Genomic DNA, 26,219 nt, shown 5'->3' with positions numbered 1-26,219 from the left:
AAAATTAGGCTTTTTTATTTTTTCTTGTCTCTTGATGGGAGTACCTTATATATTCTGAATACTTTGTTCATTATGTAAAATACATATTATGTGAGTATCTTCTGTCACTCTATGACTTGGTAGGTATCTCCACCGTTAATGGTGTCTTTTGGTTAACAGAGTTTTCCTTTTTGTAACAGAGTCTCAATTAATCCATATTTTTCCTTTGGGGTTAGTACTTTTTGTGGGCTGCTAGAATAAAAAAATTTCTACTTACCCCAGAGTCACAAATATATTCTTCCACACGATCTCCTACAAGCTTTATTGTTTTGCTTATCACATGTAGGGCACCTGACTTTCATCTGGGGCATGCCACAGGGTCAAGACACGATTTGTCCACGTGGATACTATGGTGGATTGTTTGTGCAGTGGCTTTTCCTTTCAACATCCATGCCATGGGGTTTTCTCACACCTGCCCCATTGGCTTTGTGCTTGGCCATGACACCTGCTGTGGCCAAGGGGGAAAGAGCAGATGTGCTCCAGCCGGAGCCTAACCGGGAGCACAAGGGTGAGATCCACATGGGGAGTTGCTTCCCTTCAAAGGTGAAGCTAATTGGAGCCGACCTGCACATCCCAACAGTGATAGGTGTGTTCCTACACCTCCTTGCAGGCTCCCAGCTTCTTCCAGGCTCCCAGTCTGTGCACTGCATTTCTCATGGCCAGGTGGGAACCTTGTCCTCACGCCCTGTGCTTATACATTTACACAAACTATAAAAATTCCTGAACCTGTGAAACTGTTTTAATTGTCAGTCTCTTGCTGGGGCCAGTCAGTTTGGCTGAGTTTTCCTGGTTTCCTGTCCAGAGGATGGGGATCATATTGCCACCCTGACGTAGCCTCAGGGACCTAATGGGGAACACCAAACTCGTATGTATAAATCACTTGAGATCCATCAGAGAAAGGTTCTATGGAATTCCAAAATTGCCAAGTCACTCCTGTCTTTAACTACTAATTATGCTTTTAATCGTTTTTCTTTACCTAAAAATATCCCTTTGTGGTATGATCCTAGTGACCGTGATAGACAGACAGGTCATTTGTTGAATGCTCACAGTGAGCCGGCCACTGCTCTTAACACTGTCCTATCATTTGGTTTAGTCTGTACTTCTCAGTGTGCTCCAAAAGGGCTTCTGATCTCCTCTTACGTAGGACTGACGTCTCCTCCACGGTAGCTGGGACCACCCTCGTGTTTCATGGGTCAGTGTGAATCGAAGGCATGCAGGAGTGGACTCGAAGGCAGTGGAATTTGAGACTGGGGTGGAGACTGAGGCCAGAAAGGTCCCAGTCGAGGTGGGCAGCCACACAAAGAAAAAGTAGGGATCCATGGGCAGGTCTGCCATTGTTCAATATATTGCTAACATAGAAGGGATTTTTTTTTTGGCTTATTGAAATTTGCAAGCAAGATTTAGTTGCTACATGCAAACACTCTTTGCCCTCCCTCCGAATGTGAAAATTATAACTATGCCTGTCCCTGCTAGGGAAGGGAATACCGTGTTTGTGGAGGAAGGAATCATTAGTTGGTCTTTAGCCATCTGCTAGTGAACTTAAGCAGAGTTAATTTCCTTCTTGACTTTGGGATCTAGTCAGAAATTAGCCTGAGCATGGAGCATAGCTGGTAGAAATTGTTGCTGTGTTCCACGGGGAACCTCTGGAGGCTGTGAGCTTGTGTGTAGGTGGCCCCTGGCCCGGGGAAGGGAAGGAGGGAGGGGGAAAGAGGAGAGTGGAAGGGGGGAGGAAGGGAGGTAAGGATGGAGTGGGGGGAAAGAAAGAAAGAAAATTCTCGTCTTTGAGATAAGTGGATTGTGCTAGCCTTCCACAATGCCCATTTCCATCTTTTGATCACTCATGGCCAGAAGTGTACGTAAAAGTGTCTGCAGTTGGCACTTCTCACACTGAACATCTGCTTGTGCTCTTCCATCTCACCTTTTCCCCGTGATAAGCTTGAGGAATCTAATGAAGAACAAATTGTCTTCCTGGAAAAGCTGAAATGCAGTAGGAGCAGTTTCAGGATATGTGGCCCCTGTATTTAAATAGGATGGAGATAAATGTCATATGGGCCCGCAAGAGAAGAATGCCCAACCCCCCACCCCCACCCTCCACCCCCACCCCCCACCGCCACCCCCGCCTCGCTGCACAGGGAATGTTGTCAGATTGCAGGAGAAGAGCCCGGCCTCAGGAAGGTGCATCTCCGGTAAGTGTTGCGGAATCACCAGCAGCCCCATGTCCTGTGCATTTCAGCACCGCCCAAGCGCTGTGCCTTGTGGATCAGCCGAAGCCTGTGAAGGAGTACAAGTACCCTGAGAAGTTGCCGGGAGAGTTATATGATGCCAACACTCAGTGCAAGTGGCAGTTTGGAGAGAAAGCCAAGCTCTGCATGCTGGATTTTAAAAAGGCAAGTGATTATTGGCAAATGCTCAGTGCAATATGATTCATAAAACCGTTTTATTCAGTGTAACGGACATTGATGTATTCTGCATTTATTGGGTACCTACCAAATGTCAGATCCTGTGAGTTAGAGCTGGTCTTAGATAACAGGAAACATATGTTCTCCTGGCAAAGAAGAAGCTGGTCGATCCTGGTGTGGGTATCGCTTTTCATTGGAGAACCGACTTGGCCTGTTAGGTCAGCTCTTGTTTCTGATTTATCACGTGGGAACTCAGCAATAACCTCTGGTTGGTGTGAGTTGGCAAATTAATGCTCTGCATTTTTTTCCAATGCTGTTAAGAAAATAGTACCTCCCTGCTTTACCTTCCTCAGCTATAAGCAGAATTTACCATGGAGCAACAACCTGTCTAGAGCTTCTGATTATTAAATTTCCCAAGGACAGCCTTTCTAGAGAAGTTTCTTGTAGAAGGTGTGATGTGCGCCGCTGAGCTCAGGGACATGACTGGCGTGGCTTCCTGACATAAATTCTGCGTGTGACACAGAGACATGCGCCCGTGTTGGACGGGCAGGTCGGGATCTAGGAACTTGCTGTACTGAACCCCAAGGAAAGCTACCCATAAATTAAATGAAAGTACCTATTCCTGAGATTTCCTTTATTCTAGTTTATAATGAAATCAAGAGGAAAATAGACAAAAATATGATCCTCTAGAAACCCCCAACATTTCATAATGTACTGGGAATATTCCCAATTTAAACCTAACGTGATAATCTCTTTTCTTCTAAACTCGAGGAGATTTCCCCCTAAGGTCAGTTACAACCGTGTTCCAGGAAGGGATCCTTATCTCCTGAGCTGGGTAATGTCAACTTGGGACAAGAGCAATAAATCAGTTACCATCAGCTTGTATCCCTAATGTTGCCTTTTCCATGTGAAATCCCTAGGAAGTTTTTGAGCGTTACTCTTATGTCTGTTAAGGACAGGGAGCATAAGACTCATTTTTTTTTTTTCAAAGATGGGATTTTCTACAGCATACCTCTGGTTTACACACTATTTTGCTCTGTGACCATGGACTGTATCATCCATGGTACTCTGGCGCCATTTGGAAAATGCAGGAAGTAAGAAGCTAAATCTTTTCTTACTATCATCTTTTATTACTGAGGGAATATTTATATGCAGTGAAATGGATTCGTTTTAGGTGTACAGTTGGAATTTTAACAACTGTGTTTACCCGCGTTACCAGCATGCTGATCAAAACATGGCTTACTTCCATAAAGCCAAAAAGTTCCTTTATGCCCTCTTCCATTCAGCCCCTTCCCCACCCAGATAAGCAAACTTTGTTCTGATTTCTATCACCATAGATACAGTTTGCTTATTCTGGAACTTTGTAAATGCCAAGTAAAGTATTTGCAACAACAGGGATGGAACTAGAGAGGATAATGCTAAGTGAGGTGAGTCAGTCAGAGAAAGACAAATACCGTCTGATTTCACTCGTAGGTCGAATTTAAGAAACAAAACAAATAAAGGAAAAGAGAGACAAAGCAAGAAACAGACTCTTAACTATAGAGAACAAACAGGGTTACCACAGGGGACGTGGGTGGGGGACCAGGGAAACGGGATGGGGACTAAGAGCACACTTACCGTGAGGAGCACTGAGTCACATGTAGACTCGTTGAGCGCTATGTTGTACGTCTGAAACCAACAGAGCACTGTATGTTAAGTATACTGCAATTAAAACTTAATAAAAAGCAAATATGATGTTAGTTGATGGTTTTACATAGTCACCCTTTATCAAACTGGTAAGTTCCATTCTGGTCCTAGGTTGTTGAGAGATTTTATCACAAAAGTGTGTTGACTTTTGTGAAATGCTTTTTCTGCTTCTGGGGATGCAGTTATATTGTTTTTCTTCTCTATGATGTGAATGTGGAGAATTGTGTTGATAGGTTTTAAATTTAGTTTCCCATTCGTCACACTTCTTTTTTATTTCTCTACTTCCTTTTGCTTTAAGCTTCTTTCTAACAATCCTGTTTTTTTGCCTCAATTTACATTTTAACTATCCTTCCTTATGCTGATTTTTAGTGGTTGTTCTGGAGATTATAGCTACATCTCTAATTTACAGTCGATTTATTTTTTTTTAAAGATTTTATTTATTTATTTGACAGAGAGAGATAGCCAGAGAGGGAACACAAGCAGGGGGCGTGGGAGAGGGAGAAGCAGGCTTCCCGCGGAGCAGGGAGCCCGATGCGGGGCTCGATCCCAGGAGCCCGGGATCATGACCTGAGCCGAAGGGAGTCGCCCAACCACCTGAGCCACCCGGGCGCCCCAATCGATTTAGAGTTAACCTTGTACCACTCTATGCAAAATGCAAGATCCTTACAACAAGTAAGCCCACGTGACTCCCACGCTGCACTGTCCTCATCATGTATTTTACCTCTGTGTATGTTATAAGCAACATGACACAATGTTAAAATGTTTGTTTTAGCACAGGGAGTTGCTTTTAAATAAAATGTCACCTTTTATATTCACCCACAAATGCACCATGTAGTACTTATACTTTCTCATGGATCAACTCCAAATTGTATCATTTGCTCTGGTCTGAAGATCTTTCTTTAACATTCTCTATAGCCTGCATCTGCTGGGCATAAGGTAGGTCAGGTTTTCCTTATCTGAAAATGTCATTAAATTCACCCTCTGTTTTGAAGAGTCATTTTTCTGAATATAAAGCTCTAAACAGTTTTTTCTTTATTTTTTTTTCCTATACACATTTTAAAGTTATAATTCCATTTTCCCCTGGACCCGGTTGTTTCTGATAAAAAGCCGATCATCATCTTTATCCCCTGGCATACCTAATCATATATTTAGACAATTCGGCAAACTCTACATTTAGGTTATTTTAAGTTTTGTTTCCAGAAATACGATCTGATTCTTTATACTTTCTATTCTCTACTGAAATTTCCCATCTTTTTTCACTCATTCTGTCCACTTTTCCCTTTATAGCCTTGAGTGTATTTGTAACATATTATAATAGAGTATCACTTTATGTTATATACATTTGTACTGTATTATTATAATAGGGGGATCCCTTCATCCTTTGAGGCTTTGTTTGGTTCTTCCTTAGGGCTCCTCTCTTTCAGTTTTTCCTTAGCCAGAGGCACAGCCTGGGCTCTGGGCTGGGGGCGTGGACTTTGGGCTCTCCCCTGAGGTCTCTCCCTCACGTGCGGGCCCAAACTCCCGTGTCTCCCAGCATGGTGTGGCCTCTGTCGTCCAGCTGGTGAGTGTGCAGCCCAGAGCTGCTGCCCTGATCTAGGCCACATGAGGTGTCATCTAGTGCATCACCATTCACCCCACAGATAAGGAAGGGCCCGCAGGAAATCCTCAGGCAGGCATCTGGGGCCCCTTACTTAACGTGACTACTTTTTACTTTCTGGTCCCACAGAGTCCCACAGGTTCTAGCTACTTCTGCAGGCCCCAGCTCTGATCTCTGCATTCCCCATGCAGGGAGACTGTCGTTGTCTGCCTGGGACTCACCTGGCTGCACCATGTCAGGCAGATTGATAGAGCAAAGGTGACACTCACCTTACGAATTCCCTTCTCTCCAGGGACACATACTGTGCTGCCAGTTGCAAAGCCTAAAACAAGTGGCCCATATATTTTGTCCAGTTTCATATAGTTTTTGTATGCAGAAAAGTAAGCCTGGTACCAGTTACTTCATCATGGACAGTAGAGGAAATACCTTTTCAGTTAAAAAAAAAGAAATTACATCCTTTACAATCAGTCATGTCAGCTCATTCCCTATGATGTGAAATTGTTCTTCGACATAAATAAACTTGATGGATTTTCTAAGTTAAATATCATTTGTGTGGCCAGAATCTTTAGGGTCTTGAATTTCAAATTTAGATACAGTGGGCAGTTAGGTTATTTTCCATGTGAATTAGAGCATCTCAGAACATTTTCAGTTATAAAATTTAATTTTTTCAATGAACTCCTTCTGAAGTTTATGAAAATGGGTCTGTTTTTTTAGATTGAAGTATAAAGATCCAAAAGTTTACTGATGAGAGAATTTAAATTAATAACAAGTAGGGCACCCTGTGATTCAGTCAGTTAAGCATCTGCCTTCGGCTCAGGTCACGATCTCAAGGTCCTGGGATCGAGTCCCGCATCAGGCTCCCTGCTCAACGGGGAGTCTGCTTCTCCCTCTGTCCCTCCGCACAGCTCATGCTCTCTATCTCTCTCTCTCTCCCAAATAAATAAAATCTTTGAAAAACAAATAAATAAATAACAAGTAAATTACCTGATGCCTAAACCAGCAACTAGCACCTAAGGATTCCTCAGTGAACATTTGCTGAGCAGGTGATAGATGGGTGAATGCTATTTTAGAAAGGGACTCTTGGTTTGAAAAGTTAATAGATAATGCAAATTCGTATGCATCTGTCTCTTGGACAAATAGATGTGTATTTGGTGTATGTGTGTTTACATACTTGTGGTTAAATTCACACAGCCATATGGCCACAGCTTCATCTGTCCTCTGATGCCTTGTAGAGTGATCATTGGAACTAGTGATAAAGTATCCCATACTTGAAAGACAAATAATTGCAATAAATTAGAGATCCCATTATAACATCTTTTGTGATGGCATTTTCAGTTGGTATTTTTGGTGAGTCTAATACCGACAGTTTGAGAAAATGGATCCGGGGACAGTGCACTCACAGTTGGGAAATCCCCCAATAAATTCCCAACACAGTCATTAGAAAATGTTGGTTTTATTTGGGGTGTTAGGTTGTGATGCTTAACTCAACCAAGTCAGCATGGCTGAAATTGGTCTTTGTGAGCATAGCTCTTAAATTATAAGATAGACTCACAAGTGAGCACCTTCATTAAAGATTGGATTCCTTCGCTGCAAAGATGAAAAAAAGCACGGGCTGTCCATGTGGACTTAGCTTTTTTCTCCAAAGTATTAGTTTTTACAAACATTGCGTCTTCATCTAGTGCCTGTTCTGCTTCGTCAGCATCATGCGGGGCTTGGCAGCCTGACCCTGCAGTCTGAGATGCGGGGCTGCCAGAATTACTTTGAAATTTGATCACCTTAGTGTCCTGGGCACTGTTGTGAAATTGGGAGCTTCCCCCCCACACCCAGCATGTCTTACATTCCAGCTCCTTGGCCCTAGACGTATGATTTAATAGGGTCTTTGTTCCAAGAGGACCCTGAAATTTAATTAAGAATGTAATGACATACAACAATAATGCTTAATTTAATACAATCATTGCACATTATTGTCTAGAATTCGTAGTTCAAAGTATGATAAGAAAGGATAAAACTGGTTTTTGGTTGTTTGGTCATTTCATGGTCATTTTATTATCCAATTCTTTGAGAAACTAGATTTTTTATTTGTTTTCCAGGGTAGAGAGAGTGTCATGTTTTTGTGAAATGTCAGTTATATCTGTAGGGTACCAAGGTCTCAAGTACTTTTCGATATGTTGAATAACAGTAGCATGGATTATATGATATTTCCAGGCTCTTCTAACTCCTGTCATTTGTTTCTGTCTGGAGAACTGCACTGAGGATTGAGCAGATTCCAGGATGGGCCGAAATACACGGGGGGCATAGGGAAAACACAGACTGGGTGCGTGGGTCACGTGCTTTTGGGGCAAGCTATCACCTGCCCCTTGTACTTGAGAGCTTTGTCCTTAGTAAAGTTAAAAAAAAATCACCTTTAATAGTATCTTCCATTCATATTTCTTTATTCTGCAAAATGTTCCAGAAAACGACAATGTAAGAATATTATGAAAATACTTTAGGGGCACCCGGGCTCAGAGCTCAGTGGGGAGTCTGCTTGGGATTCTTTCTCCCTCTCCCTCTTCCCCTCCTGCTCATGCTCTCTCTCTCTCTCTCTCTCTCTCTCTCTCTCTGAAATAAAGAAATAAATCTTTAAAAAAGAAAAAAAAGAAAAAACTTTAAATATTAGGGTCTAGATCTATATTTTCATACATATAGTGGCCTATGTCATCTTAGATGTTCTTATGATAACATTTCACTTACCATTATGAGTTTCCTTTTACACAAAAAATGTTCCCACTCATTCTGTTCAAGGTTTTCATGAGAACAAACTAATAGGTGTTCAGCTCACTCAGAAAACATGTATTGAAAGCCAGCTAGGTACCGAGCACTGTGCCAGAGATCTATGACAAACACAAAAAAATAATTTCGCATTTTAAAACACCATTTATTTTGTATCGTCTTGGATACTCTTTGAAACTGCCCCATGAATTGGTACCACTGACTCCCTGAGGCCATAGCCATGAAGCCCGGTGGAGAGGTGCCTTTGGGCTGGAATCACCTCCATGCCCTTGGAGTGGGGAAGGAAGTGCGTGCTGGCCCCATGCCTCTCCGGTACCAGGCCTGAGTTGGGCACGTTACTTACAACCACTTCATTTAGCTCCCAGGACAAGTCAAATAAGCAGGTGTTGCTATCCTCATGCATACAAGGAGGACACCGGGCTCTGCCCCCAGATCTGCCCTTCCAGTCCACACCAGATAGGACTGCCTCCTCGGAAGCCCAGTCCCTCTGCTGGACCACTGTGTCTGTCTCCCGGCTGGCCTGACCACAGGGCGGCCACCTCTTTCACACCCACCCATTCACCCATTCATCCCTCATGCCTTCATTTGTTGATGTGTGCACACACAGCCTCCTGAATTAGTAGGTCTCCGTAGGCCAGCCAGGCAGCTGCTCTCTGTGGGCCACCACCCAAAAGCAGGTAGGCCTACCCTGCACTGCTGTACAGATGCTGGTTCTGATCCGCCATAGTTCCACCCAGACATTGAGCCTGGGTCCAAGAGCTCCGATTTCAAGGAAGCTTTATTTATATCCTGGTATTCGATCAAGTTGTCACCCTGCAAACAAACGGAGCTTTCCAGTTGTCTCTTTGGAGAGTTACAGACACTCAGGCCCCTGCTTTTATGGATTCCTTGAGGTCTTCTTATGGCTCTGATCCCTACACGCTGTTCTGGCTGAGAACAGAGGCCCCAACTCAGCATGCCAATTAATGTCATGAGAGGCCAGGAGAGCATTAACCACCAGCGTGACACATTGCCCCAGTAACGCTTAGTGAACTTGGCGGACTCACAGGGAAATAAATTTAACATTACAGTGATTGTAACCATAGGAGGTTATTTTGATACTTGAAAATAAATGCAATTGATACCCAAATTAAAACATTGAAAGTTTACTTCTTACCATTCCAAGTTCCCAAAAGCTGATTTATTAGTGAGGGAGATACAGGCAGAAAATACGTGTATGCCCTCAGTTTCTAAATATGTAACAATTAAGCTGAGGGAGGAGATTTGAGAACGGTTTGATGAAAGTAAAATTAATATTGATTATTAGCAATAAAACCCTTCAAAAGACCACTCACACAATGCAGAACAGCTCTGTGTGAGCTCATCTTTCAACACCATGAAATAGCGGGGAGAAGCATAAAGGGAGTGAAATGCCATCTTTGAAGCAAAACTATGTCGACTTTTGGCCATGTTGCATTTTCTTTATGATACAGATCACCCAGAAGATACAGCCAGTAAATATCTTTGGGAAATAATGCAGCGCCTGTTCAAATATTCAGAACACTTGTGCAGATAATTTAAGAAATGTTTTCCTCCTGTGCAGTCAAAGCTACCACAAGCATTCCTGAAGTTTCCATCATGTTCTGAGTCCTTCTACTTGCCCTTCCCTAAGACATTCCTTTGGGCTCGTAAGGTTATGGAAGGAAAACTCATTCCTTGCACTTGGAGAGAATTTCATGGTGTGTAACTCTCAAGATCTTGTTCCCTTTTACTGCCCTGTCAGCTGTGTGGGTCTTCCTTGCTCTGCACACACCCTTTTTCCTTCACATCTTCCTTCCTTTGCACAAACGCTTTGTTCTTTGTCGCTTGAATGCCATGCGCTCTCCCCCAGTAAACCCCTCAAGCTCAGGAGTTGGCTCAGATATCTCATGTTCCCATGAGTCCTTCTCTAAGTGCCCCTGCCTTGCCCTTCTGACCAACTCACCCTGCACTGTGCTCTTCCCCCTGGGAGCATCTCTTCCCACATGCACCATGTGGCAACTTATAGCAAATTTACCCCCCCTCCCACCTTAGATGATGCTCCAGAGGGTAGGTCTGGGTTGTATTCCTCATGGAACCTCCCTCCTAGCAAGGCAACTGGCATATTCTAGGTCTTCATCAAAGGTTGGGGATGGTGGGTGAGTGGGTGGTTGGATAGACAGACGGACAGATGGATGGATGGATGAAAGGATGGATGGACAAGCCAGAAAGTCTCATAATCAACTTTAATCTGGAAATGACCATTCACACTTGGAGAGCTTAGTGAATGGTTGGGACAAGAATGAATTATAAAATGTTAGGTTTTATCAGGGTTTTTTCATTTTAATTTCTGCAGTTTTCTGCGACCTCTGAATTAAGCATATTTTACTTTTCAATTTAGAAAATATAATTTTGTCAAATTTATGATAAATACATATGAATAAATAAAGTTTCAGGGATGGAATTAAGTTGGGCCAAGTCTAGAACATGAGTCTCTGGGTCTTCTGTCTATCTACTGCTAAGGAGTTATCAGTTTTTAGTTTATATCATTTCTTTTCCCTAAATTTTTCAGTAATATTTTATTATAGATTTGTGGATCATCTGCAATACTAATGACCTTTTCTCCCTGGTAGGATATCTGTAAAGCCCTGTGGTGCCACCGGATTGGAAGGAAATGTGAGACTAAGTTTATGCCTGCAGCAGAAGGCACTATTTGTGGGCATGACATGGTAAGGAGCTAATCTTAGGTCATGAGTCATGTTCAGATGTCAGAGCCTTTCTACCCATGCATCTCCCCTCCTCCTGTGTCGGTATTTTGTCAGCCGTGTTCCTCATTTCTATGTGCAAATTTACCCCCAGGTCAGAAGATGGTGTTTAATTTATATCAATACTGTGAATGGGGCTCCTTCCTCCTTTTGCCCCTTTCCCGATGATGTAATCGTTGGGCTATCTGCAATTAGTAGATGCAGATGCCAGGCGACAGGTGGTGACTACATCCATTTAATAAGGGGAAACATTAAACTCTTGGCCGTATTTCAACCAGGTATAGAACCCGAGTTAGGTAGTATTGTTAATGCGACAGAGCATCAATTTAAAGACCCTGGGGCAGACCATTCTGACTTATCGTGTCTCCTGGGACAAAGGAGAGGAGCTTTGGTAGGGAAAAGAAATACATTAAGAAAGAAAGAAACAGCACATTTACTACTCACTGGGAGAGAATAATTTTGTTGTTGAAATTCAAAAATAAATTACCTTAAAGACCAACAGTACTATTTTGATTCCTTTGACTCAACCTGTGATTGCATTATTCTTTTTAAAATACAAGACTATTGAAAAAACTAGAGATAATATTGGACCCAAATGACCCCTGTACCCATTTCAGTGCCACTAGGTGTGTGACCTTTTTAGTGACAATAACGCACATGAAAGAGATACATGTCTAAAGAGCACTGATCTGTTATGTGTAGATTCCAAAACAAATATATCACAGCCTGAGTCTATTTAAACGTGAGCACAGACAGCGAGGGTTAAACACGTTAACAAACAGCGCTAACTCGTGCGTCCAGGTGAAATTATTGCAACACTGACTGGAGACGTGAAGAGAGTTGTGTGCACCTACCTGGGAAGGGCGCCCAGCGTCTACTCGTCCTCCACACGCCTCTGTACTTTATTCTCAGTCCCCCAGAAGGCAGGGTAGATTCTGAAATCCTTCCAGAGACATAAGAAACAGTAGTTACATAACTTATAACCCCCCAAAAACTGAATAAAAATGCTTTTAGATTCTCAGAAGAGGAAAGGGACATGTGGATGCACCGCAGTGCGGAAATGCCTGTTGTCACAGGAAGCCGGGGAAGCTGCCTGAGTACTAAGCCGCCACTGGTCATCACTTTCTCCACATAACTGGCTAAATTTACTCTTCAGGTGATGGTTTGCAAAACAGTCTCCATTTCCTGAAAGATTGGCCGCCCTCCCGCTGTTGCCCCTGAGTTTCAAGTCACACGGGCACGGGGTGCTTCTCCGTCGCCTACTTCCTGTAGGACTGATCAGAGCAGTGACCTTCCTCAGAATAACCTGTATATTCTTACATTTTATTTACCTTGAAAGCACAGTTAAATCGATGGTCATTGGTATTTTTAAATTATTTGTGGTGTGTTTCCAAATATGGGTTTTTCCTTCGTATAAAAAAGAATTAGTGCATGCTAAGCCAGAACGCATGCCTAAAATTACCCAGGAAAGATGTGCTCTGCCCAGGGGCTGCACGGTGGCCACAGTGGGGCAGCATTGGAGGCTCCTGTGAAAGCTCCCTTTGCTGTTAGTTGTGTGTCTTCCTGTGTTATGTGTTCTTGTGTGTCCCTAAGGTTTATTGATTTAGACATGTGCATTACCAGAAGTTAGTTATCTCAGTACTTACGGGATATTCCAGAGCAGTTGGTGTGTTCTGGATGACTGGAAATAACCATACTGCTACTGTGCACTTTTCTCCTGGGTGGGGGCCTATTTCCCTCCACTCTGTGCTGCCTCTGAGGCTTGTGCATGCTGGTAAATGGAACTGAATTGCATTTTGTAGTGTCAGACTCCATCCTTAGTACATCACATACTTTCAGTCCTCACAGCCACCCTGTGAGGGTGAGCCCATTGCAGCCCCCCTGGTGTACTCAGGAACCTTCCAGGGAAAGGACACTAGGGCCCTTTGTGCTCACACCATGGGAAATCCAGGACGAGGGTTTCATACTATAGCCTAATGCATATGATAGCAGATTCTAGCTCTCTAACAATCACGGGTCCCTAATGTAGTATATTAAACCACTGCCACATTATATTTACACTTGGTGCTAGGTACTTGGTCTGTGTCATTGCATTGCATTTTGGGAACAATTCATTCTGGTAGTTTGTACCATCCCTAAGGTTCTCAGGAGGACATGCAGGCTCAGAGCACTTGAGTAACTTGTCCCAGGCCACACAGCAGCAGAACTAATACAGAGGCTCCTTTCGTCCCCTCTCCCTAAGTCCGCTGTTGTACTTTATCAGGGTGCTTCCCGTGTGTGCTGGGTTTAGGTGTGACATGCAGACTCTGGGGACAGTATCACAGCAGAAACAAGCACACACCATGTCATCTTGCTTGCTAAGGTAAAGCCTTCTCTCAAAAGCCACAGTGTCCATCAATAAAATATAAATTGTGAGAAACATGGGACAGTCCTCAGAAACTTAACTGGTGTTTTGATGGAAATATTGTTTGTCTGTTTAACATAGGCTCCTTCCCTGACCTGCTCACGGTGGGCTCCACAGGTCTATGACCTGCGTGGACTTATACTCCAGGTCATGTGTGTGTGTGTGTGTGTGTGTGTGTGTGTGTGTGTGTGTGCGCGCGCGCGCGCGTGCGTGTGGGGTGTGTGTGTGTGTGTGAGTGCGTGTGTTTGTGCTTCTGTCTGCCTGCACCCATGCATCCCCCCAATCTCCATGGCAGAAGGTACAGTACTTTCTCCTCAGATTTTCAGAAAGGTTTTTTATTTCAAAAGGATAGTCATTTAAGGATACTCTAGTGCAAATAGCAGAAGTTGCACTGGCAAGGCTGCTCATGGCAGCAAACAATTGTGACAGCTGCAGACTGGGAATCATGCAGGGGTCCAGGAAGATTGCAAAACCCCAAATGCCGAATGAGAGACCTGTCTACACACTTCTAAGCGATGATCTCCAGACACACTGTTAGGTGGAGAAGCACATGGAAGAACATGTGTTGTGTGTGATCACTTACCAAAGACAAGGGAATAGTAATCTATATAAATACTTCCTTTCATTAAAAAATAAAGGCAATAAACCATATTTTTTAAAAAAAAGTATTTTGTGTAATTGTAAAACAAAATTAAACCAGCTTTTCCAGGGATGGCGTCCATAGGCATTCAGAATGGTCCAGCGTTTGACCTACCATTGTAGGCTGTCCTGCAGTACAGCCTCTATAACAAAACTAGTCTGTCCCGAACCCCTGGTAATAGATTCGTTTACCTTGATACCAAGAAGGTTGGGAAAGCACCAAAATCTGCATGTGGCGTGTGCCCAGGCCGACTTCGAGGAGATCGTGCTGTGAGACCTAAAGTCCTTATGGGGTTGTCCAAAACAGAAAATACGTCAGCAGGGCCCCTGGTGGTTCCATGTGTGCTAAGTGTGTTCGTGACAGGATCAAGTGTGCTTTCCTTATCAAGGAGCAGAAAAGCGCTGTGAAAGTGTTGAAGGCCCAAGCACTGAGTCAGAAAGCTAAATTAAAAAATGAAGCATTTTTGAGTAATAAAAAAAATCAAAAGCCCTGAAAAAAAATTAAACCGAATTTTCTTAAAGTAATCCTTAAATACCAAAAGCAAAATCAATTTAACCAACTTGTTGGCTTAATCATAACCTTCGAGGAAGAATTATTTCCAGTGACTTTAAAACATTTTCTGAGTTTTCAACTTGTGGGTTCCTGCGTTCCCATTTTCTGTCTTTGTATCGGAAAGCTCTGACCAGATGTTTCTTTTAAAATGGGACAAAATCACAACAGACACCATCCTTGTCCCTCTGTGTCCCTCCTTGCCCCAGGGCCCTGCCCAAAGTCCCCAGGAGGTGGCCCCTGCTCTCCCCGGATCCCGTTCTCTCCTTGGACTCACGAGGCCATCAGGGAGCAGACGCCTTGCTGGCAACTGCACACCCCTCATTGAGCTGAGGGTGTCAGGGGGATTCTAGGACTTCGTTCTATCACCTGGGATGTGGCCAGGAGGTAACAAAAGAGAGACCTATTTATTTATTTACTTACTTAATTACTTACTTCTCAGAAAGAAAGAATTGAATGGATGAGGTTTTAGTCCTCAGAATTACTTATGTTCCATTTTTATTCCCTAAATGATGTTAAACCATTTGTAACTGCCATTTTTGTGTGACAACAATGGCCAGATATCAGCAACTTGATATGTTTTCACCGAACACAACAGTTAATAATGGAAGTATTATTATTTTCCCCTTGGAAAGCCCCATTTTTTTTGCCCAGAGCAAATCTGTTGGCCCTCATCTGGGAGACAGACACACAGGAGACCTCAGCCCATCCCCACCCCGAGCGCTCAGGCCAGGTTCTGCTGCTCCATGCAGGCCAGCAGCGAGGGACAAGCCAGTTCCTTTTCTCCTCTCAACTGATGGCCTGAAGATCCTTGAAGTCTACACCAAACCATGGGTAGAAAACCAGCACCGCTGAACACGACCTTAGATGTTGTGTGGCCTTTACGTGTGATGGCAGCGAAGTAAACATGTGAACTAACGTTGATGAGCGCTCCTCTTGAGAAAGAACTGATAGCATCTCCAGCCTCGTGGGGACGGATGGAGCTCCTGTGTGGGTTGTTTCATCTCCTCGGGAAGCGGTCTGACCTCTGACACGCATCCGCTAACAACCTCCAGGCTCCAGGCTCAGAGCCCAGGTGCTTGGGAGTGAAGGCACAGAGCACCGGCCAGAAATGACAAGGTGTTGAGTCATATGGAACCTCCAGCCGGACTTTTCTACCCGAGACTCTATTCCCAAAGAGCTATGAAAAGCACGTTGTTCCAGAAGAGGTTGGAGTTCACTCACTGGAGAGCTCAACCATCGGGCTGAACGTCCGTGCAACACCACTTAATTAAATATGCTGAATTCCAGCAGCTCAGATGTTAGAAAATGATTCTTCTCTGGATCGTCCCTCAGTGGGCATTTATAAAACGACATTAGGTTTGGAAAGAAAAAAGCTACATTAGTTTTCTTTGTATTGTGTGCTACCTGAAGGTGAGATGTTGATGTCTGCCTGCCTTACAAAGCTCCCCAGGGCTGAGCATTACAGCAGCCATGGACCCACCTGGCCATCCATAAGTCGTGTCAACCTTTCTTTCTATTCTTTTTTTTTTTTTTTTTAACTTTCAGTGGTGCCGTGGAGGACAGTGTGTGAAATATGGCGACCAAGGCCCCAAGCCCACCCACGGCCATTGGTCAGACTGGTCTTCCTGGTCCCCTTGTTCCAGGACCTGCGGAGGAGGGGTGTCTCACAGAGACCGCCTGTGCACAAATCCCAAGTAAGCATGTCTGCACTTCCTCTTCAGGAGTGATTTCCATGCTGTGAACCTCCCCAACAGGCTGTGTACGGTAATACTGATCTGTACATCACATAGTATTGTAGGAATCAGTGAGAAGGTACAACCACATGGATGGAGCTGGAGGGTATTACGCTGAGCGAAATAAGTCAGTCAGAGAAAGACAGATATATGATTTCACTCATATGCGGAACTTAAGAAACAAAGAACAAAAGGGGAAAAAATAAGAGAAAGAGGGACAAAGCAAGAAACAGACTCTTAACTCTAGAGAACACACTGATGGTACCCACAGGGGAGGTACATGTGATGGGGATGAAGGAGTGCACCTGCCGTGATGAGCACCATGTGATATATGAACGTGTTGAATCACTCTAACATACATCTGAATAGTACACTATATGTTAACTATACTGGAATTAAAAAAAAAAATCACTAAATAGGGATGTCGTTTTAGTCAAGTATTTCTCAAACAGTGGCATCTCTTCGGTATAACTTAAGATGCTTGAAACTACTTGACCATAGCACAGGGAAACAGACCCAGCAGTGGTGTTCAGGAAATGGATTTTTACCACATTTATGTGAAATACCAAGGGTGTGCCTAAAATAAGCAAATCAATCATGAAAGCATAGAAAAATGAGTAAGAATCCGTAAGAGCCACTTTTTATGTGCAAAAAGCCAAATGTTTGGTTTTTCATCCAATATATTTAGCTTTGCAACCCGTGGTTTAATTGTGGCCTTCTGTGAGAAGACACGGCCATCAGAGGTGGTCCCCAGTGCAGTGGGGTGGAGGAGGTTCCCAATCCTTTTGCACCTCAGTTGGTTTAAAACATGAGTCATACGACAGCTCTTGGTCATGTCTTTAATGTGTGACACCCAGTACGTCCCTTGCATTGAGTGGGTACCCTCTCCGGGGTGTGTCCATATGGATTCTAGAGGGGTGAGCAGGGGCTCTTTGCTGTCAGTACCAACCGGCGGAAGGTGACGGCTTCTGAGCCAATGTGCTGACCTGGCCTGGCCGCAGGGAAGATAGTGGTAGAAGGTCCCTCCTCTATGGAGTGCAGGGAACCGCGATGGCCCCTGCCTTCTGCAGGGGTGCTGGGAACCGGCCGTGAACAGGCGGCAGTCAGACCCACTTCCACAACGTAACTTGCCCTAGAGATGTCAGTAACACGGCAGATATTGTTCACGGTAAGAAAGTGCCACGGTCCCATCAGGGTGTGTGTGCTTCTCCCTCGGTCACTGTGAGCCGTTTAACCAGATCTGCTCCTCTCTCCAATGAGCCTAGTTTCTAGGGAGAGGAGAGTCGCTATTGAATGCAAGGTTTCTAACCATTCCAGACCATCGCACGGAGGGAAGTTTTGTGAGGGCTCGGCTCGTACGCTGAGGCTCTGCAACCGTCAGCGGTGTCCGCACAATAGCCTTGACTTCCGCGCACTGCAGTGCGCCGAGTACAACGGCAAACGGTTCCGAGGATGGCGCTACACGTGGAAGCCATACACCCAAGTAGAAGGTAAATCCTCAATCCCTCTCCTGGTACCAGCCTCGTGCTTTGTTATCTGCACTCTTTCAAGAGTGAGATGATCTTAGCTGTGCTGTTCAGATTGACAGTGCTGCTTGCTGTGTGAGGTCACTGCCAGGGCTCTTCGCCTGCCCCACGGCCACCAACTTCTGGTCTAAACTGGACCGGCTGCGTGGTCAGAAATTAGCAAGCAACTAGTAAGGGTGTGCACCATACAGCGAGGTCTTCAAAGAAGTGACAAAGCATTCAAAATACATGATTTTTGGATCATGGATCAATGTTTTCCTCATTACAAATCACAGCAGTTGGTGGTGATATTGCTATAAGCATGTCACCCCATTGAACACTTATTATGGCCAGAGAATGGGAGCAAAACTTTAGCATCATTTGGAAAATCAGATCGTTTTCAAGTGAACTATTTTCAAAAGTCTTGATCTAAACCAAGAAGGTTATTTGCACCGTATGTCCGATTTTAATCTCCAGGTCGAAAGAAAGATCCATTAATCTTAAGATTAAAATACCTTGAACATGGTAGTTCATTTGGCAGTAATTTAAGGAGAAATTCAAAGAATAGCTAGTCATCTTGCTCTTTGAAACTGGGAATACTGAAATACATGAATCTCCTCTGACGTTACCCCTCTCCAGCCCAATAGACATAATGTTTTTTGCTGAGAGCTTGATGAAGTCAGTACAGTCTCAAAGGGAAGTTTTAAGCAGTTTCACACAAAGCATTTTTGGTTGTGTTTTGAACTCCTAAACTCAGTAAAATTTGAGCCGGTGAGAAATAAGTAGGCAGGAGAAAAAAGAGAAAGGACTTTGAAATCAGGGTCAAAATACGTGTGTTACTCTTGACTCCGTGATCTCAGGAAATAAATACATTTATCGTGGAAGCACGTACTCAACTGGATTGTTAGGGTTATTCAATTGGTTTCATCTTATACAATAAAGAAAACATTTGTAGATGAGCCTTGAGCCCATGAAAATTCCTAAGGCAGACTATATTTTCATCATTCACTCTTCCCTTCTTTACCAAGAGGAATGAAGGGAAAAAGTTTCTATGAAAGTCCATATTAATTATATAAATCATAAAATCTTTGAAATAGATTATCAAGAGAGGAAGTCACCTTGATCTGCCATGCTTACGTGTGCAATAATACCTTTATTCTCCACGTTATCAGTGTGTTTCGACAATCATTATATTTATAGAAATCATTATCCTCTGGAGAGTTCACCGAAAAGTTATTCCTTTTATCAGTTCAAAAATACATATTTCATCAAATGCGTTAGCTATTAAGAAATTTGGTGATCATTTGAACTCTTTTATTACATTTTATTTGTGAGAATTTTATATATTGCTCCTAAATGGTAATGACCTTTTGCATTTCTACAAGAGAGTAGTTAATCATACTAGTAGTAGAAGAGTTATGTTGTATTCAAGTCAACAAATATTTATTGAATGCCTACTATGTGCCAACTACTGGGTAAAAAAATAAGGACAGGAAAGGACACAGCAGAGGCAAAATTAATAGTGAAGCCTTATACAAATTAAAAATTAAAGGGAAAAAAACCCAGGCCTCCTGAGACAACCATAAAAAAAATGTCTTTGCAATGAGTATTGTGTGGAAGTTATTTTAAGGGGGGGAAAAAAAAACTTTAAAAAGTCTATCTAAAATTTAGAGCAAAAGTGATCAGAGCTTAAGTATCTTTCTTATTTGTGTTTGTGTGTGTATTTCTTTTTAAGATCAGCACTTATGCAAACTCTACTGTATCGCAGAAGGATTTGATTTCTTCTTTTCTTTGTCAAATAAAGTCAAAGATGGGACTCCATGCTCGGAGGATAGCCGTCATGTTTGTATAGATGGGGCATGTGAGGTAATAATGATCGTTCATTCATTCAACACACGTGTCCAGACAGTGCTTTGTGCCAGGCGGCCTCTAAGGGGCTGAACACCCCAGACATTAAAACCCCACCCTTTCTCTCCGACTCACAGCCTGGTGCGGGGCGGGGGCGGGGGGGGCGGATGCCAGATGAACACACATTGAGACACATGGGGTTTGTTGCAGTCGAGGTGCGTGCAGAGGATGGGGAGCGGGGGAGAGCTGATCCCTTCCTGGAAGCGGATCTGGGGGCTTCACGGGGCTCCTTGGAGAAGGGAGCTTCTGAGCTAGATCTGGAAGGGTGAGTTGGCAGAGGCGTTTGGGGAGCAGACTCCTGTGAGAAGGCGTGGTTTGGTAGGCCCTGACCCAGGCGCCAGAGTACCTGAGGGCAGGCAGGGCTGGGGTGCCGAGGGAGGTGAGGGGGCAGGAAGAGATGCTCAGAGGGTTTGTATCCTCACATCAGGGAGGAGCAGGCCCTGGGACCCGGGAGGAGCAGAGCGGGGGTGAGCCTGCAGTAGCATGGGCAGCAGCGAGGATGGGGGCAGCTTTGAACCCGGGGACCACTTGGCATTGTGCAGGGGTCTCTTTGGTGGAGGGGCTTGGAAGAGAGGCTGGGAAAGTTTTGGTGGCTAAGTGGCCCTAGAGCCCTGAGCTTGCTGCCCCATGCAGAGGTGAGATGGGGAAGGAACTCTGGTATATGCAGAAAGTGAAATCCTTACCAGATCAAACACACTGCATGTGAACATGGGTTTTTCCTTGAAGTGACTCGGGTTGCATACCGAGTCCAAGGACCTTGGGCTTCCTTCTAAATTTCTCTAAGTTGGATGACCGGGTCTTTACCCTGAGACATCCCCTCAGGGTAATCCCCTGACACACCCAGTGTCATCCTTTTTAGTAGGTGAAGATCGACTCTGTTCTATCAAGATTTCTTTCAGCTTTAAAATGTTCAGATCTCTGTTCATTTTGTCTAATTACTAGTTGACTTGTTAAATACTTCATTATTTTCAGGTATCCTTAATGAGACAGTGTCACAATTCTTTACGTGTAGTTCTGAAATCCCAAAAGCTATCAAACAGAAAGTTTACTGGGCTGCACAATGTAAGCTGCCCTGAATTTGTTCACTGGCCAAAACCTGCCCTGAACTGATATGAGACTTTTTTTCAGTTTTATTTAGTTCGCTTAGAGTGATGATGTTTGCATTTTGATGAAATGAAGAAACATCATTTATGTGCTTTATTAGGGGAGCTGCCCTGGGCCCTGCTGGGACTCTCACATTATATGCATAATATGTTAATTACCTTCCTAAAATCCAAAAACACTGAGTTCTGAAATGCATCTGGCCCTAAGGATTTCAAACAAGGAATTGCAGGCTATAATTACTTCATTTCTGAATGGATTTTTTTACTTGTATATACTAAACTCTTTGTTAGGAGGTGTAACACTAGCAGGCACCATTGAGATTATAAAGAGCCCCTTAAGTTCTAAGACAGTAAACAAATACGCCCGTTACATAATTTACTGCTGGGAATAAATCCCATGTGGCGTGTGTTACTTCTCTGCATTGCACACGGCGATACAGAGGCATGGCGGCATGGTCCAGTGGGCCCTCCTGTGGACACACTGCTTGCCATTTCCACTAAGAAGAGCTTTGTGTCAATCTGAAATGCACTGTTCTCTCCAGCATGACACTCTGAGAGGGCTCCAGAAACTGAGGTCATGTAGCCGTACTGAAGAGAACAGGAGTCAGGGTCTCCTCCTTTGGATCCGAGAGTCGAGTTACAGTCTCGCTGTGCACATATTTGGTATCCAATAAATATTTGTGAACTACCCTGTGTGGGTGAAATGTTCTGCTGTCTCGGGGAGGTTTCTCACTGGAGGTTTGTGACTTCGCCCTTGTCGTCTTCTCTTGCACGAATGACGTGGGACCCCGGTCCCCCAGAGAGTCGGATGTGACCATGTCCTTGGGTCCAATGCTGTGGAAGACTCCTGTGGTGTGTGCAGGGGCAATAACTCAGACTGCACGACGCACAAGGGGCTCTACGCCAAGCACCACGGCGCCAACCGTGAGTACGCGAAGCTGCCTGAAGGTGTTGAGACAAGATGGAGAGTGGAACTTCCTGGCGGGAAACCCTTGAGGTGCAGTGGGGACAGCAGCTTTACGGGTCCTTCAAAGACCTACACAATCTCCTTACCTGCTTTGCTTGTCAAGCCTTTCCTTTGGATGGGAAGCGGTTGCTAGGTTACTGTTAGTGAAAATGCTAATAGCTCTGCTCCAATTTAAAAAAAAAAAAGAAAGAAAGAAAAAGTCACGTAAAGACCTAATGGAACTGACTGCCTCACCAGAGCTTCTCCTGGTTCCCAATGTGGATCCTCAGGTTTTGGTGGTGGGGAACCCCAGGTGCGTAGGGATTTCACCTCAGTGTTACTGAATGAGAAACCACGTTCTCCCTGCTCCTGATTCCTTTACTGTAGAGTATTATCAGATGGTCACCATTCCCCCTGGAGCCCGGAGTATTCGCATCCACGAGATAAACGTGTCTACCTCCTACATCTCTGTGCGCAACGCTCTCAAAAAATACTACCTGAATGGACACTGGACGGTTGACTGGCCCGGCCGATACAAGTTTTCAGGCACCACGTTTGACTACAGACGGTCCTCCCACCAGCCGGAGAGCTTAACCTCGTCTGGACCAACCAACGAAACACTGGTTGTGGAGGTAGACTCCAGCCTTCTCATCTTCGGGCTGGGATGCGGGGGTCTTCTGGCATTGGTGCAGATCGAGGGCTATGGGAATAATTTTAAATACAGAGAATAATGTTTACAACTTGATGGCATCTCAGAAACAAGACTAATGGGCACATTGAATGGGGCCATGGACTGGTTCTCTTTCCTTTCTTGGGGCCTCACCAAATTTGTGTTTATGCACATCATGCAGCTCCTGTTTTGGGTTCTTTACAGTGGATTTTTACAAAAGTCTGCCCCTGTCCTGTAAGCTCTCTGATTGTGAAAAGCTGGGACACTCGGGGGACTCTGCCTGTGCCTGTGTTTGGGGTGGGATCAGCATTCCACCAAATCCTGTGGAATGGGAGCGAGACGAGCACCCAGAAGCAAAGCCCCTGCTGTGCCCTCAAATGGGCCCCGGTGTGCAGGATGGGGGCCACGTACCCGCCTCCTGACCCAGTGCCCTTCCGTTCTCTACCCACGACCGCAGAGGCTCACAAGCTGCAATTAGTCTCTTCCTACAACATGATCTTTCCCCATGGGATTGGGCAGATGGAGGTGGCAGGCACTGGATATGCGAACTCCTTATATTTTGTATTTCTGTGCATGGTTAAAGCACGTGGTTCAAAAGTTGCCCCATCAGCCCACAACTGGGTACACAGATGTGAACCCCTCAGATGTCCCCCACCTGCTTTGGGGGCCAGGCAGCCGCCTCCTGTCGTCTCGTATCTTCCTGGGAGATGCTTCCCCCAGCGATCTGGGGGCAGTCGCCCCATCTGCACACATCCCACCTCTGTCTCCCGTCCTGACCCTGAGCTGTTCTCCTCGCCCTGAATTCTTGCCCTGATTATTTCTCCCACCATCTCAGGCTTCAGCTGGAATAATCACACAGAAAGAGAGATAGGTCAAGTGTGAAGATGAACATGGCTTATTAGGAACTGTTCTGGATGGAAGAAGAGTTGCAAAGGCTCAGGATGCCAGGCAGGAGAACATCTCAGTGGCCTTGCCGCGTGCAGCCAACTGTCTGGGGCTCTCCCCTGTCCTACAACACCTTTAGCAACTAAGACTTGACCTGTGTTGTCAGGGAGGGGAATGCGGTGCCAGGTTGTCAGGGAAGGGCCAATATCTTTACCCACTGGCACATCACATCAGGACCAAGAAAAGCTCTAAGACTCAGAGATGGGATTTTTATCAACGGATTAATGGTGAGGTTTCCAAAATAAAAAGCCTTCTCACTGAGATCAGTGGATCTGATACATTCATGGGTGAAAGGGAACTGGTCCAAATGATTGGGTTTCAAGCTAGGAGGTGAGGATTCCAAATGCAAGGTGCCAAGCCACGGCTCACAGAGAGGCTCAACCTGAGAGATCTTTACTGATAGATCTTTACTGTCTATCTACGGATAGAAAACTATCTTGTTTTCTTCTGGATCTACAGGGTGCGTGCCACTTGGCAAAAGACCTCTGCATCCGGTCACACTAGCAAGTCCTCTGACTTGGCTTTGATGGTGGCATGGGTGATACCCATTCAAAAGTCCTGGGCTGCTTGGAATCACTAGGAAGTGGGACAGTGCGTTATAGGCATTGCTTTCTGATTCTCTCAGACAGACAGGATTTGCGGGGGATCCCAAGGAAACACTGGGGGACGTAACCAAACACTTCAGTTAGGTTGCAAAGGTGTTCAAAGTCTTGCATGGAGGAATATACTAAATGTTAGGCCAAAGAGTAGAATGTCTACATTTTTCTTTTTTTTTTTTTAAGATTTTATTTATTTATTTGACACACAGAGAGAGCGAGAGAGAGAGAAAGAGAGAGAGAGAGGGAGGGAGGGAGAGAGCACGAGCAGGGGGAGCGGCAGGCAGAGGGAGAAGCAGGCTTCCTGCATGAGCAGGGAGCCCGATGTGGGGCTCGATCCCAGGACCCTGGGACCATGGCCTGAGCTGAAGGCAGCGGTTTAACCAACTGAGCCACCCAGGCGCCCCAGAATGTCTACGTTTTTCTAAATGAGCCTGATTCTCGACGGCAGTTCACTTCTGTTTAAAAAGTTCATATACATTTTGGAGGACGGACAGTGTTTCTCATTGTAACGAACGGATTGTTGATACTGTTTGCGTATTATTTAAAAATAAGCTTATATTTATCAGTTCCATTAACTTGCTCTATTTTCCCCCTTTTTATTTTACAGCTTCTGTTTCAGGGAAGGAACCCAGGTGTTGCCTGGGAGTACTCGGTGCCTCGGCTGAGCGGGGAGAAACCTGGCGGCCAACCTCGCTACACGTGGACCATCGTCCACTCTGAGTGCTCCGTGTCCTGTGGTGGGGGTAGGTCACTTCTCACGCCTCCCTGGTGGTGGGCACTGAGGGGCCCGGGTGCATTCGGGCCGCGGGCGCACTGCGCTCACGGGTCCTCACCGCGTCCTGGCAGGTAGCCTGTTCCCAGACGGGGAGCAGAGAGCAGGGCTCTGAATGTCCCTCGAAGGCCTGGCCTGCCTTCTCCCATCATGTACGTCAGCGTGTGGCTCTGAGGAAGTCATGCACCGAATTGGTTTCTAATTTCCATCTAAGTGAAGATTTGATAAACAGTAGTTTTGTTATGTGAGATTATTGAAATGATAGTCACTCCAGTTATTATACGTATCGTGTTGGTGATGAGAAATAGAAGCTTATGTTGAAAATACTGTGATACAGATGGAGGTTTTTGTCTAATGGTCTTGCTCAAAAAATATACTATGAAGTCGTATATTGAAATTCACCCAGAAACCATAGGAATTTTATGCAAATTGCAGTGAAAATGACTAGAAACAGCATGTCAGAAAGGAGAATTTCACATGACAGTCGATGCCTTGGTATTCTTAATACCATTTGAATTTGACCATAAGAATGTCTAAATTGGTAAAGGTAGCTCACTACAGGAACGTTCTCAGCTAGAGCCAGACATACTGTCTGACAAAGAGCGGTGAGTAAATTTTTCAAATTTAGATACACAATACTCAATTCTACCTGATATTTTGAAAACAAGTTTTCATATGGGTATACAGATTTCAGCTTTGTGAATTCCAGTTTTTAATAATTAAGAAATTAATTTAGACAGTTGAGATTTAAGTAAAAAGGTACACAAAATGGAGACTTGCATGAAGTAAGAATCTAATGAATAAAGAAAAAGTAAAACTGAATTCATATATTCTTAATAGTTGCTCTAATAAAAGACATAAAAGAAATAGAGAAAAATAAAGATTAACAAAAAATCATAAGTATGGACAGGTGACACTAATGTGCTAATTCTCCCCATTATTAACTAAGACTAAAATATTGAAATCCTATTTAAATTCTGACATTAAGAGCTTCCTAAGGAAAAATCTGATTCCCTTCTGCACACAAGGAGAGCAAGCGAATGACTTTAATTACAAAATAGAGAGTAGTATAGGGGCCCCTCATGGGGGACGGGGCCAAACAAGCCACCATGTGCCACCACTCAGGCAACAGAGGAATAGAACTATGTTCACAGGCATCCCCTGTGTATGACGTGGGAAAATTAATTTCA

The 26,219-nt window shown here is 44.4% G+C and overlaps 1 protein-coding gene across 1 annotated transcript in view; it reads left to right on the top strand.

The window, feature by feature from the left end:
- The window catches only part of ADAMTS16 (ADAM metallopeptidase with thrombospondin type 1 motif 16), a 142,674-nt gene that overhangs the window by 59,948 nt on the left and 56,507 nt on the right, over nucleotides 1-26,219 (top strand). Inside the window, exons 11-18 of the mRNA XM_025867549.2 lie at nucleotides 2,273-2,426; nucleotides 11,121-11,216; nucleotides 16,394-16,542; nucleotides 17,899-18,071; nucleotides 19,822-19,952; nucleotides 21,898-22,021; nucleotides 22,431-22,675; nucleotides 24,865-25,000. Of these exons, the coding sequence (XP_025723334.1) occupies nucleotides 2,273-2,426; nucleotides 11,121-11,216; nucleotides 16,394-16,542; nucleotides 17,899-18,071; nucleotides 19,822-19,952; nucleotides 21,898-22,021; nucleotides 22,431-22,675; nucleotides 24,865-25,000 (1,208 nt within the window). The remainder of the gene's footprint in view (nucleotides 1-2,272; nucleotides 2,427-11,120; nucleotides 11,217-16,393; nucleotides 16,543-17,898; nucleotides 18,072-19,821; nucleotides 19,953-21,897; nucleotides 22,022-22,430; nucleotides 22,676-24,864; nucleotides 25,001-26,219) is intronic.

This window comes from Callorhinus ursinus, unplaced genomic scaffold (assembly GCF_003265705.2).
Source record: "Callorhinus ursinus isolate GAN/ISIS: 27379988/994484 unplaced genomic scaffold, GSC_fseal_2.0 scaffold3, whole genome shotgun sequence".
In the NCBI taxonomy this organism is placed as follows: domain Eukaryota; kingdom Metazoa; phylum Chordata; class Mammalia; order Carnivora; family Otariidae; genus Callorhinus; species Callorhinus ursinus.
This window is presented reverse-complemented; position numbering and strand designations above follow the sequence as displayed.